The sequence below is a fragment of the Lepeophtheirus salmonis genome, chromosome 6 (assembly GCF_016086655.4).
Source record: "Lepeophtheirus salmonis chromosome 6, UVic_Lsal_1.4, whole genome shotgun sequence".
NCBI lineage: Eukaryota > Metazoa > Arthropoda > Copepoda > Siphonostomatoida > Caligidae > Lepeophtheirus > Lepeophtheirus salmonis.
The window spans coordinates 26,822,573-26,834,742 of record NC_052136.2 but is presented as its reverse complement, the minus strand read 5'-3'; the positions used below and the strand labels follow the sequence as shown (position 1 = coordinate 26,834,742).

Below are 12,170 nucleotides of genomic sequence, written 5' to 3'. Positions count from 1 at the left end.
ATGTTGTGTATTTTTTTAGCTGTCCCGTGGTTTTTGGAATTGGTACTCTGAAGAATGCATTTTCTTTTCCTTAGCTGATGTCATTATTATTTAACTCCTGAGTAGTCAAATTCTTTTCTACTCCATACAAGCTATTTTGATGTGTACAAAAGCGGATGGTACATTTGCATTTGTGATTCTACCCCCGGGTTCACTATCTAAATTGGGAAAATATCAAGTTTTGAATGTTTTCTGAACCAAAATTTATATAGAATTCAAAATTGAAGTCAGAAATACAAAATATACAATGTTTTTTTTTAGATATACTCATTTTTGTAAAGGTATGTCTAATCTTACGGAAATAAAAATATCTTTTAAGCATTTTCAAGTTCTACTAATGAATCAATTAGCCAAATACCTCCGGTTTTGAGTACCTAGAGTTGTTTTGTGACAAATCTGACCTTGATTTATTCAATATCAAGTAGCTCCTGGTCATATGATTGCGCACATCTTTCGTTCCGAAACATGAACATTTTGCTCAAAAATCGAGTTTCTGTTGCTTCATAAATTTAAAAAAATCAGAAATATTAAGGAGTCGGACTCAAATTGGGTACCATTCTCAAAAAGAAGTAACAATAGATTAACTTTTTACGTATATTGCTCATTTCGTACTTGTGTCGCAGCCTCTCATAAACGAACATTTATCGTAAAATTGTTAATGCCTAAGTCGTAAAAAAATTGGAAATATTACACCTGGTAAGATAAAATTAAACAGATCAGTCTAAAGGATACTATTTTAGGTAAAAACTACTAAATTTTCAAGCATATAGCTCAAGTCGTTTTTATATACGGTTATATACGGATTTGAAAATAATGCTAATCACCGGTGTCAAATGGGATCATGACTCCCCAAAAATAAGTACTCCCCCGTACAAATCCCATATTGGATAAGTAATCCCCTGTATAAACCCCATATGGGAAAAGTACTCCACCGTACAAATCTCATACGGGAAAAGTACTCCACTCTACCGGTAGTCGCATAAATACGCAGACTATTTGTGGCAAATAATTAAATGTGTAATAAAATTCGTATGACGTATTTTTTTTTTGAGAATTATATAATAAAGAATTTATTCTGGTATAAAATTTAATATAATTACTGAATATAACCGCCATCAGCTGCTATGGCACCCTCCAAGCGCCCGCGGAATGCCTAGTACACGATGATGTAATGGTCTTCCATAGCTGCCCATTGCTCATTGACGCTGGCCTTCAATGAGTCCAAATTCGGGTGGTGGGTAGCACAGGCCTTCTTCTCAATTTGCCACCACACACTGTAGTCAAGGGGATTCAAATCAGGTGATTGAGGTGGGCAAATGTTTTTGTTCCAAAATGGCATGTTGGCAGCGAGCCAATCCTGAGTCATTCCAGAGGTATGGGTAGGTCTTTCAGATCTTTTCCCTCCTTGACAAGCTTCCGGACCTTGAACACAGTAGTCCTTGATTATCTCCTTGACAAACCTACCGGCGCGGAGGAGAGTGGCAGCCATATGACGTTTGGCCTCCTCATTCATCGTAAACGATTTTGTTTGATTCGAGTAAGAAAGACAAAAACAAAACCAAAAGATTTACCGAGTTACTTATGCTGGAATTTTGTATTTTCGGTCACGGAATCTCGAGATATACGCGTTTAAAAATTAGTCCGCGTATTTATGCAACTACCGGTATATGTATATGATTGAAATTATATTTACAAATTCACGATCCATAAGTGTTGATAATGCCACATGTGTCATTTGAATTTATTTATCAGTATCTCCTGAAGGGAGTATGGCCACCAACTGTATTAACCAAAGGGGGAAAACCCAACTTCCAAAGGCATGAAGACCCTTTGTACAAGAAAGAGAATTATGACGAAACTGGAGAGAAAGTTGAAGTAATTTAAACGAACGTTTTTTCACCATAACACCGTTTCTTAATCAATCCCACATCACCCCAGGTTTTGTCACGAGTTCTCTTTACAAAAGCTGAACAGAAAAGAGTAATTCGTTTTGTTCACAAAGGTCTGAGAAACAGCATTGAAAGTCAAAGTATGAGTGGGCATCGGGGAGTAACGGATATGACAAATATTTTAAACAGAATATTTTATTGGCGCACAATGGACTCTGATATTAAAAAAAATTGCAAGTTCATATGTCAGAAGGTTAATAATAAGTGGGCAAGACAGAATGTTCCAGTTCCAAAGGCAGCAATGGAACAGATTGGAATAGATCTAGCATCACTTCCTGAATGTGCCGGATATCGTTACTTTATACTGGCCATTGATTATTTTTCAAAAAGGACTGAAGGAGAGCCCTTGAAAGATAAGAATGGTGATGAAAATTGTTTATTTCGGACGTATTTTACACAAGCTCATTCAGGAACAGATGTACCGATGAAGGCTGAACTTGTCTAGTCAATGTGAATTAAACCTAAAAAATATTTCATTATTTTTTACAGGAGCATATCGTTCGCTATAACTGGGGTGCAATATTCGCATTTCTAAATTAGACAAGCAGTTGTTAGCCAAATGATGACAAAAACAGAAGAATTAAAGAACTATATAGAGAACGTTGAAGAACCTTATGGTAGAATGGCATTACCCAATGAATGGGAAATAGATGTTGAGCATTTTGCAGCCGCTTCTTTGCTTAACATAGATATAACGCTGTGGTTGCAATCAGATGATTGAGCCTTGCTTGAAAAACACATCCTGAATCGTTCAGTTAGTCCAAGTGATTCAAATCATTGTGAAGAAGTTGCTATATATCTACGACATACCAACAGCAACCATTTCGATTATGTCAAAGGGGTTTTGTAAATCGTTAAGTTGTCATTGAAAACTATTGATAACCTGTAGAATAAAAATATACAATTTAAGATAACTGATATATTTATAATATAAACCATAATTTGCAAGGGAGTAGCCATTTATTCCAGGATGTTTACTGGTTAAATAAAGGAAAATACTTATTTTGTGTTGGGAGTACAAATCCATATGGGATAAGTACTGGAGGAGTAGTTATCCCATATTGGATTTGTGCGGGAAAGTACTTTTGTATGGGAATACATATTCCATACTAAAACGGTATGCTAAAAATAAAGAAACCAAAACATAACGCGCTACTCCTAACAGTTGAAGAATATTCTTGGAGAAGTACAGCTTACCTCTCATGAAGTATACTGGATTAGTTGTGAACAGCCCTGAGAGGGTAGTAAAGAAATTAAACACAAATCTTACTCGGTATCATTGCCAAGAATTACTTCAGAGTCCATCCTAAACCGTAGTCTTAGTCCAACAAGAAATTTTAACAAACCAATGTTGTATAGCTAAGAATAGTTGGATGATCCAGTCCTAGATCATTTGTGTCCAAAAATGGCAAAACTCTCAATAAAGGTATGAGAAGGGTAGACGATATGGATCCTTGATTTACAATATTAAACTGTCATGTCCTTTAAATATTGAAATCATTTTATCTTCTTAATTACAAAATTATTATTGTCAAGAATCGGATTCAATATTATGTAGGACGTCAAAGAACAATTCCATCTTCATCATCAAAACCCAGAAAAAGACAACTCAAATTATGTATAATTGTGATGGATATTAGCGAAGTCTGATTAAAAATTAAATAAAAATGATATCAATTTTAAAAATAAAAATTTCTGCTAATTTTATATGTATTCTTTAATGTAGGATATAATTTATACACATTTCCCTTTCTATAGAATATAACGCGTATAAAATAGGTAGTTTATTTTTTCATTTTTTTAAGTGTATTTATTCTGAAATGCATTGGACCAACAATTTCAATATTACATACTTTTCTTATGAAAAATTCTAACATGTTTAAAATATAATATTATGCATATAACAAGAAAAAATAAATATAAAAATTATATTTCATTTTTTAACCTTAAAAAACATTAATTTACATTTTATAATTGTTATATATAATTTTAATTTCTATTGCACCGTTAAAGAAGGTGAAAAAGTATAAATTTATGGCAAGGCTTCAAGATTTTTGTCACGTGGACTTTGTGGTTTTGGGATCCAAACCTTTAGAAAATTTTCATTTCAACAGCATAAGAAAAACTGTATTGAGGATAATAATTTGAAACTTAACTCATAGTATATAATTGAATCATGCCCTGATGCTTCTAATTTTATGTCAGATATGAACAAGATCTCTTGCAATGTCTCGGTCCATATTGATAGCCATCCAAATTTTGTAAAATTTATGAAACTTTATTCTGGCAAAGCCATTCCTTCTCGCTACCCCATCATAAAGTAATTGCAGTCCCTAAGTAAAGTAGTGTCGTCAAGGATTAGGAAAGAACTTTTAGGAAATGATAATCTTCTCATCTTGGATGTAATTATGATCAATGACTGATTGTATTGATTGGTATTCTGTATGGTCATTGTTAGGTTGCCCATATTTAATAAGCATTAAAGATGTTAAGAAGTCTGACAATAGAACAACTGAAGTCAAAAATCATAACTACATTTTTGGCTCAGATTTATGTGGTAAGAGACATAAGGTTTTCATAATTATGGTACACCTTATTTTATAAAATCCGTCAAAACCTTAAGCAAAATTACCAAATGATATTACATGTCACTTGTCTCTTTCAGGTTCTGAACAGAATACAACGTTTTCTCCGAATTACTTCGAAAATACTAAGTAAAGATACATTTTTGCTTCTTAATGCTGGTGATCGAAATCGATAGATTACTACGCCGAGCACTTCAATTCATTCTCAATGGTCTAAAGAAAACAGTGATCACCTTATCCATTTACGGCATATGAGACCTTTTTTTTTTTTAGTGACGCTTTTACGGACAACTTAAATATGTACTGATGAAAAAGGCCTCTACAATTTTTGTCGAGGTTTTCATCAATAAAACCTACTAAGTACAATCAATACAAGAAACCAAATATTAAGATATATTTTTAATATTATACTCGTATCTACCTATATTTGTAATTATCATTAATTATCTTGCATATTCATTTAGATCCTCTTCATAATCCATAAATAATTATTCATTCTAAATACAGTCAAAAACTGTATCGGTCATGTTTTAAATACTAAATATACACAAAGAAAAGAGTAAAGATCCATTAGATCCAATATTCAGTGCTGTATTTCAACCCACCTTTTCAATGTTCAGGCAAAGTTTGAGTCCTCGTGCTCCGGATATATGGGAAAATAAGTAATATCCGGACCCACCTTTAGTATTGTCTAAGGCTGGAAAAATATTAAACTTAAATCTTTAATGATGAATAAGGCCCCTACAATTTTTGTCCAAATGTTAAGACATAATAATATACTCGTAATTCTTATTAATTATTTTGTATCTTCATTATAGAACATCTTCATACTCCATAAATAATTATTAATTACTCATTCTTAAAAGTAAATGCTAAATATAATTAAAGAAAAGAGTAAATATCCAATATTTAGAACATATATTTGAGTACATCTTTTCAGTGTTTAGGTCAAGTCTGAGTCATTATGCTCAGGGTCTTTCTTGTCCCAAGTCATCATGCTGGTTTTTCGGGTTCCGAGTAAAAGTCCTCATAATCTGTTTCCATGGAAACATAAGCAATGTCTGGATTTACCTGTAGTCTCGTCTAAGGCAAGATATCCTTTCCCACAAGTTCTTCCTTAATCTTTGACAACACTAATTTACTTTTGGACTACATTGAATTTATAATGGCGTAGTGATGATAAAAAAGAATATTGATAACAGCTTTTGTAAATGAAAACATATATTAAGGCAGGGAGCAGCCTCCCTGAATCATATAACAACTGCAAAAAGGCGGGCCGGACCCTCTTTTTAAATAACATTTAATGCAACTCTGGTTATGTATGTCATTTTAATGACGGACGGTATTTTTTTCACACGTTAATAAAATTAGGGGGTAGGGTAATATTTTTCACACCTTTGGCAGTGAAACCGGGGTCAAAACTCCAACCATGTTGTACTGATAAAAAAAGACAAAGAGGATTTATTGCAGAGTTAGAATTGTAATTCCTTGTTGGACTCATAGTATTATTGAGGATTCTTGCCTATCTCTATAATTCTTTCTATATTCCCCTTCGACACAGCTGCTAGTCGCTGATCTAATGAATCAATATGACAGCTAAGCTATTTCCCAGGGTTACCATGTTAATTTTCGGTTTCTTTTTTATAACATCCCCAATAAACAAGATTTTCATCATTATTCGTTATTACTCTTTATACTTACATGTTCTCTCCTCAAGAATGAAAGAATAAATATAACAATTTGAGAAAAAAACACTATTCCACTAAAAAATATCTTACACGTAGCAAAAATGCTCAGGATTTAGAACCCTGAATTAGCTACTCCCCTTTTCTTTACTGGGAGAATCCTCGTGTTATTCCCATTTCTTAGGAATCGTAGTCACGAGTTCTAAAATATTAAGCACGTCTTCACCTGTATTGTATCACGCAACCTAGCGACCAAAAAGAAACAGAGAAAAGGACTGAAATCATCTGGTAGTTAGGCAAATAAGTCAATCCTACCAACTGCCATTTATATCTTATATACTCCCAGACTATCACTGTCATATTATTTCTTCACCATTTACATATGTATGATAGCCAAAATTTCTTATTAGAAATAATAAAATGACCATTATATATATATAATAATTAATATATTATATAAAGGACGAGGGATCAACAAGAAAATGTATTCCTGTCCTTTTAGAAATGTATCATAAGTTAAGAATAACTTATTAGTAATAAGTTGAAAAATAATAGTAGTAATGGCTATGTTTATTTGTCAAAACGAATACAAAATGAAATAGACATGACGTATCAAACGACATGAGGAAATTGACAGCTGACAACAAAATACATAGGTTATTTCTGTGTTAGGGAGGTAACGCCGAGTACTCAATTACCTTTATCTTTCCAAAATTAGCATAATACAGTTAATTAAAAAAAAGGTTCCTCCAGAATCTTCCTACATTTAGTATAAAAAGAGATAATTATCTAAACGATTTGAGATTATGTTAGGTTTTGATACGATAGGCAACGTCTTAGGGCCATTATTGTACATCAAACAGTCCCTATATTTAATGCCAAATGTGTAGAGCTATTCTACAATGGGCAATTTTTTTATTTTTTTTTGAGAAAAATCATTCTAGCTTGCTTATCAAGACAATAGGAGCAAGAAAACTTTTATGAAACATTCAAGAAGTTTAGTCATGATAAAGGACAACTAAAAAGAATTCCATTAGAAATCCTTCGTCATGATTTATATTATATAATAATACAAATATAAAGTAGATATAAAGAGATTAAGATGCTTTGAAATTCCCCTCTTTCTATTTTATAAAGAAAAAGTAATTATAATAACGATATTAAATTAAATTAATAGAAAATTCAATGAATATCATGGACTATATAAACATATAAATTAATCAAGATTATTTATTCAACTTTGAACCTTCGACGGCGACGCATTTCTCTAGCAGGGAGTGGGAGCTTTAACTAATTTCTTCCGGATTAATTAAACCCTACTCACACTCAATTTACGATTTGTTAGCGTCAAATTTGAGGTGGCAAACTTAAAAAGTCTTGCCTTCGATTACATCTCTATAATCATTGAAGGGATTGAGATCTGGGGATGAGGGCGGTTATACCTCTTGGGGCCATAATCAAATTAAGGTGTTGGTTTTTTTTTTTTTTTTCTTGGAAGTGTAGAATAGGAGACCATTTTGCTTTCAAACCTACCCTCCATCCTGATAATCTTTTTTGATCCAGGGTAAGATGAAATCCTGCTGGAAGAACTTTATTCAAAGGTCTGGGTTCCTTTTAACCCATTGATGCAGGAAATTGGACAACAAAGTGTTGATGAAAAATAGCAAAAAACCCAAGGTGGAAATTTCAAAGCCTCATTATGTATATTACATATAAATTTAAATAAAGGTATTAATTATCACAAGGGATGTCATGAATGAATCATCGTCGTAAAACTGTCTAAAGATAAAATATAAATCATATTTAACAATGATAAATCAAGAGTCGATATATAGTTCTTATTTTCATTTCAAAAATCCAAAAATCGTACTAGTATTTCCATCGTCAAGGGTTCTCTCAATTTTAGGCCTTTTGCTCGCGGGACAGGTCGCTGTCTCTTTCCTAAACTTTTTTGACGATTTTTTCTGATTGGTAGTGGTTGTAAATGCATCCCCATTAGATACTTTCTTCGGACTTATTGCACAAAAAACAAAGTTCTTACTATTCCCTTTAGCTCCAGATCCCTCTCGAGTTTCTCCTTTATTTTTAGCCAATTCAGCAATTTTTGTAAGTTTTTCAGAGGCACGAGAGAGAAAAGAACCTTTTGAGCCATTGTTCTGGAACAAATAGGGGTAATCAATAATGCGAAAATAAAATTATTGACTTTTATTTACCTTCATGGCTTGAAGAGGCAACTTTTTGGACGGAGTAAAGGAAGGAGGGACGTGCTTGCTTGGAACAGAAATGATGGGTTTCTTGCTATTTTCAAGTTTACGTAGCGCCTTATTGCCTAATTGTATTAATTGACTATCATCATCTTGAGAGTTTTCCACATTTTCGTCATCGGATTCGGCTATAATGGAAGCTGAGTCTAAAAATTAAGAGGAAAGAAATTGATTCGAATTAACAAGTTTCTCATAAAATAAAATATTTTATTACTCTTAATCCATTTCTCTCTTTCAACTCTGTCCAATCTCAATTTTTCGGTTTTGTCATCTTCTACTTCCGCTTCATCGTCACTTGGTCTCTTCTCAAGCTCTTCATTAACATCACCTGGAATATGATAATAAATTATATAAGTTCTTACTAGTGTTGTTAGATAGCCAGGTACTATAGTGGTACCGGTTACTGGGATCTGGATATTTTGCCCTAGGATTTTTCGTCCTATATATATATATATAGATTGGTAAAAATAAATATATATTCTCACATATAACTTTAAGGTTTAAAATGGGTCTCCCTCCAATTGAAGTCATTTTTAATGCATTTTGGCATTCATTCTCGAATATACCATATTTTTATGCTATAATATATACATGAATGCGGCTACTGATGTATTTAAAATGGTACTTCCTCAATCGGTGTTGAAACTGGTACAAGTAACATCATTACCTCATAAAAATATATGTCTTAGCAATTTCGGTACCGGAACCGAACAGAAAATACAACACTACTTCACATAAAAAAAGTATTAATTTAAAAAAAATGAACAAACCATTATTCAGCCATCGAAATGAACGACCCCTTGTTTTCTCTGAGTGTAAGTCTCCATCCTCAAGGAAAGCTTCTTTTAGTAGACGAACTTCTCTTCTATCCTCATCAAGGATTTGGTTATGATGTATTTTCCCAACTTCTTCTCTCATTTTATCTTGATCAAAATCTTCCATATCTCCTTCCTCCATTTCTAAATCATCCATTCCTACTTCATCTTCATCCTCAGAGCCCTCATCTGAGCCAGACAATTCCGCTTCTTTTTCAAGAAAGTCCTCTCGTAATCTGATTATTTAAAAAATAAAGAATGAATTCGTATGTTAACATAATAAAGTTATTCATTACTTACAATCCCTTTTTATCAAATAAAGAGCCTTTTGTTGGTATTTCATTTTCTTCAGAGTCATATTCAACATCTTCTTCCATTGCTCCTTCTCTTGATTCCTCAACCAAAGGATCATCTTCTTCGACATCTCCATTATCCTCCTCATCATCGGACGAATCGTCAGATAAGATCATCCTTTGAGTAGCTACTCTCCTACTTTTGAAGCCATCAAAAGGTTCATCTTCTACATCGTCAATTAAACAAGGTGAAGCTTTAATGAGAGGAAGAGTATCTTGAGTATCCACATCGAGGGGCATTGATGATGATATTGAACTTGATTTCATTTGACTCATTGTAATCGCAGTATCCTTATATGGAAGGGATTCCCTTTTATTTGCAAGAAACTGACCAGAACAAAGGCCCACAACATCACTAAAATCATCTACACATGGATCTGAAGCATCAAACAGTTCTTCAAACCCAAGTCTTTTCCGGGCATGTTGTTGGGTTAACGAATTATTATTTGTTGTTCCATTGGAATCCACGGCTCGCTCCTCAATAGGAGTCCATCGAAGAGTAGAATTATTAGCAAGTTGAGAAAAGGGTGTCGTATTTTTAGATGAGTCTTCTTGTCCTTGACAATTAGATGTTTGAGAGGGAGATTCATGAGAAGGATTTTCGTTCGGGGCATCCGTTAATTCTAAGATAGAATCTTCCTCCAGAGTTAGAGGCCCCGTTTCTTCTTCATCATCTTCTTCTACATCATCATTGTCATTATCATCGATTTCTTCTTCCTGGTCGTCCTCGGCTTCAAAGTCTATAAAACCATTTTTAGGGGGTGTTTTTTTATCAAATATCTCAGGCTCTTCTTCCGGCTCAGACTCTGTTTCACCTTCAGACTGAGACACGTTTTCTTCGTCCGTTATATCCTCTTCATTGTCGTTGAAGCCATCTTCCTCATAATTTTCTTCCTCCATCTTTTTTAAAAGCTCTTTCTTAATCAGATCCTTCTTACGAGCTTCCATCATTTTAAGTTTAAGCGTCTCTTTTAGCGCTCGAAACTGAGCACCACTCACATCTGATCTCTTGGCTTTTTCCACTTTATCAAAATTAATACTACAATTCACATTTGAAGCTGTTGCTTCATCAGGAACATTGATCTGAGATGGCTCTAAAACTTCTGACCCGTTTTCTTTAACTTCTTTCGTAACAACTGATATTACCCTATCTTTTTTTTAAAGAGCTTGGAGCAGAGCTTATATGTTTAGCCAAACGTCCTTGTAGATCATATATTCCTTTTGACATGACATGTGTCGTTGACTTTTCAATTGAGCCTAGATCGATCATATTATTAGATGATATTTTAGGTTGTGATTGATGAACAAGAGAAGGGAGATCTACTCCTAGTTTTTTTAGGAGAAGCGAACTCTTAATAGATGGACTTTGAGACTTTAACTCTGGATCCAGCACATCCTTGTCCTCATCTTCTTGATATGTACTTTCAATCTCTTTCTCTCGCAAATTCAAATCGTTTCCACTCTTTCTACGACTAAGGAATTCGTCTAAAGAGAGTTTTTTAGGTATATGATATGGGATATGCACAGAGGATTCACGTAAACGCCTCTGTGAAGTAGAGCGAATTTCAAATAGATTTGAAGCTCTTTCTTTAACTGACATTGAAGAAATCCCTTCTGGATTTGAGTCTTCCTCTCTCTTCTCGTCACCTTCAAGAACTAACGGACTGTCCACTTCATCTTCATCTGAGGAAGGATCCTTGTTTTGAACTTCTTCTCCTTCTATATTCGTTTCTTCATCATCATCCGACAAATCAAGGCGAATACGTCCAACACTTTTCCCCCTTTGGCCATTGTGGATTTTGATTTCATCTTCCTCGTCTGAGCTACTAATTCTATTATCTGGACTTTTATCCTCTTTTGCTTTAGGATCTTGTTCTTCATCATCACTATCCGAGTCCAAAGTCAGCTTAATTTCCTCCTCTGGGGAATTATTCAAAGGGTTTTCGTCTTCCATGGCAATAAAATAATCGTTGAACTATTTTATTTATATTGTTTTTGTGTCAAACTTCAAATTCCCGGGGAAGACACTCAGCTGTTTTGTTATTAATAAATAATAATAGCAGCTTGAAAACAAAATAGCGAAACGCAACTAAAGTGACGCCAGGTAACGCTTTTTATTATACCACAGATGACGTCAATTTATCATTTTCTTATATGCCGTATGCGATTTTTTCTTCCATCGCTGAGTTTATCTTGTTAATTTACTTACAAGGGTAAGTTCATGAAGGCTGTGTATTTAGTTATGGAATAATATGATCAACACTTCTAGCGGACAAAAAAAGTGTCGCCACAACCATTACTTTGTACAAATATTGATCACGTCGTCTTCGCTTCTCCAATTAATTTTAATACTTTTCAATTTATTATTAGTAGAGAAGCACTAGCTAAATCACGCAACCTATTTTAGTGGGAAAATAAATAACATCATTTTGATGAGAAATTTTACTTTTTCCTGGTAAATTAAACTGTATTATAAATTA

General features: G+C 33.6%; 1 protein-coding gene across 1 annotated transcript; it reads right to left on the bottom strand.

The window, feature by feature from the left end:
• Nucleotides 1–7,942: 7,942 nt before the first annotated feature.
• On the bottom strand, nucleotides 7,943–11,655 carry LOC121120008 (uncharacterized). Its single transcript, XM_071889713.1, has 5 exons — nucleotides 9,638–11,655; nucleotides 9,293–9,573; nucleotides 8,737–8,850; nucleotides 8,472–8,668; nucleotides 7,943–8,414 (listed from the first exon to the last, which is right to left on the bottom strand). Exons 1-5 carry the CDS (start codon nucleotides 10,639–10,641, stop codon nucleotides 8,103–8,105), a joined length of 1,908 nt encoding a protein of 635 aa, XP_071745814.1. The 5' UTR covers nucleotides 10,642–11,655; the 3' UTR covers nucleotides 7,943–8,102.
• Between the last annotated feature and the right edge of the window lie 515 nt (nucleotides 11,656–12,170).

What these genes read in the sequence shown, in the direction of transcription:
- LOC121120008 (XM_071889713.1), bottom strand. Translation starts at nt 10,641, where the DNA reads ATGATGGAAGCTCGTAAGAAGGATCTGATTAAGAAAGAGCTTTTAAAA. An exon ending in TTATTTGATAAAAAGGGATT is followed by an intron (nt 9,574 to 9,637) that starts GTAAGTAATGAA and finishes TTAAATAATCAG; the next exon opens with ATTACGAGAGGACTTTCTTG. An exon ending in AAGAGAGAAATGGATTAAGA is followed by an intron (nt 8,669 to 8,736) that starts GTAATAAAATAT and finishes CTTAATTTTTAG; the next exon opens with ACTCAGCTTCCATTATAGCC.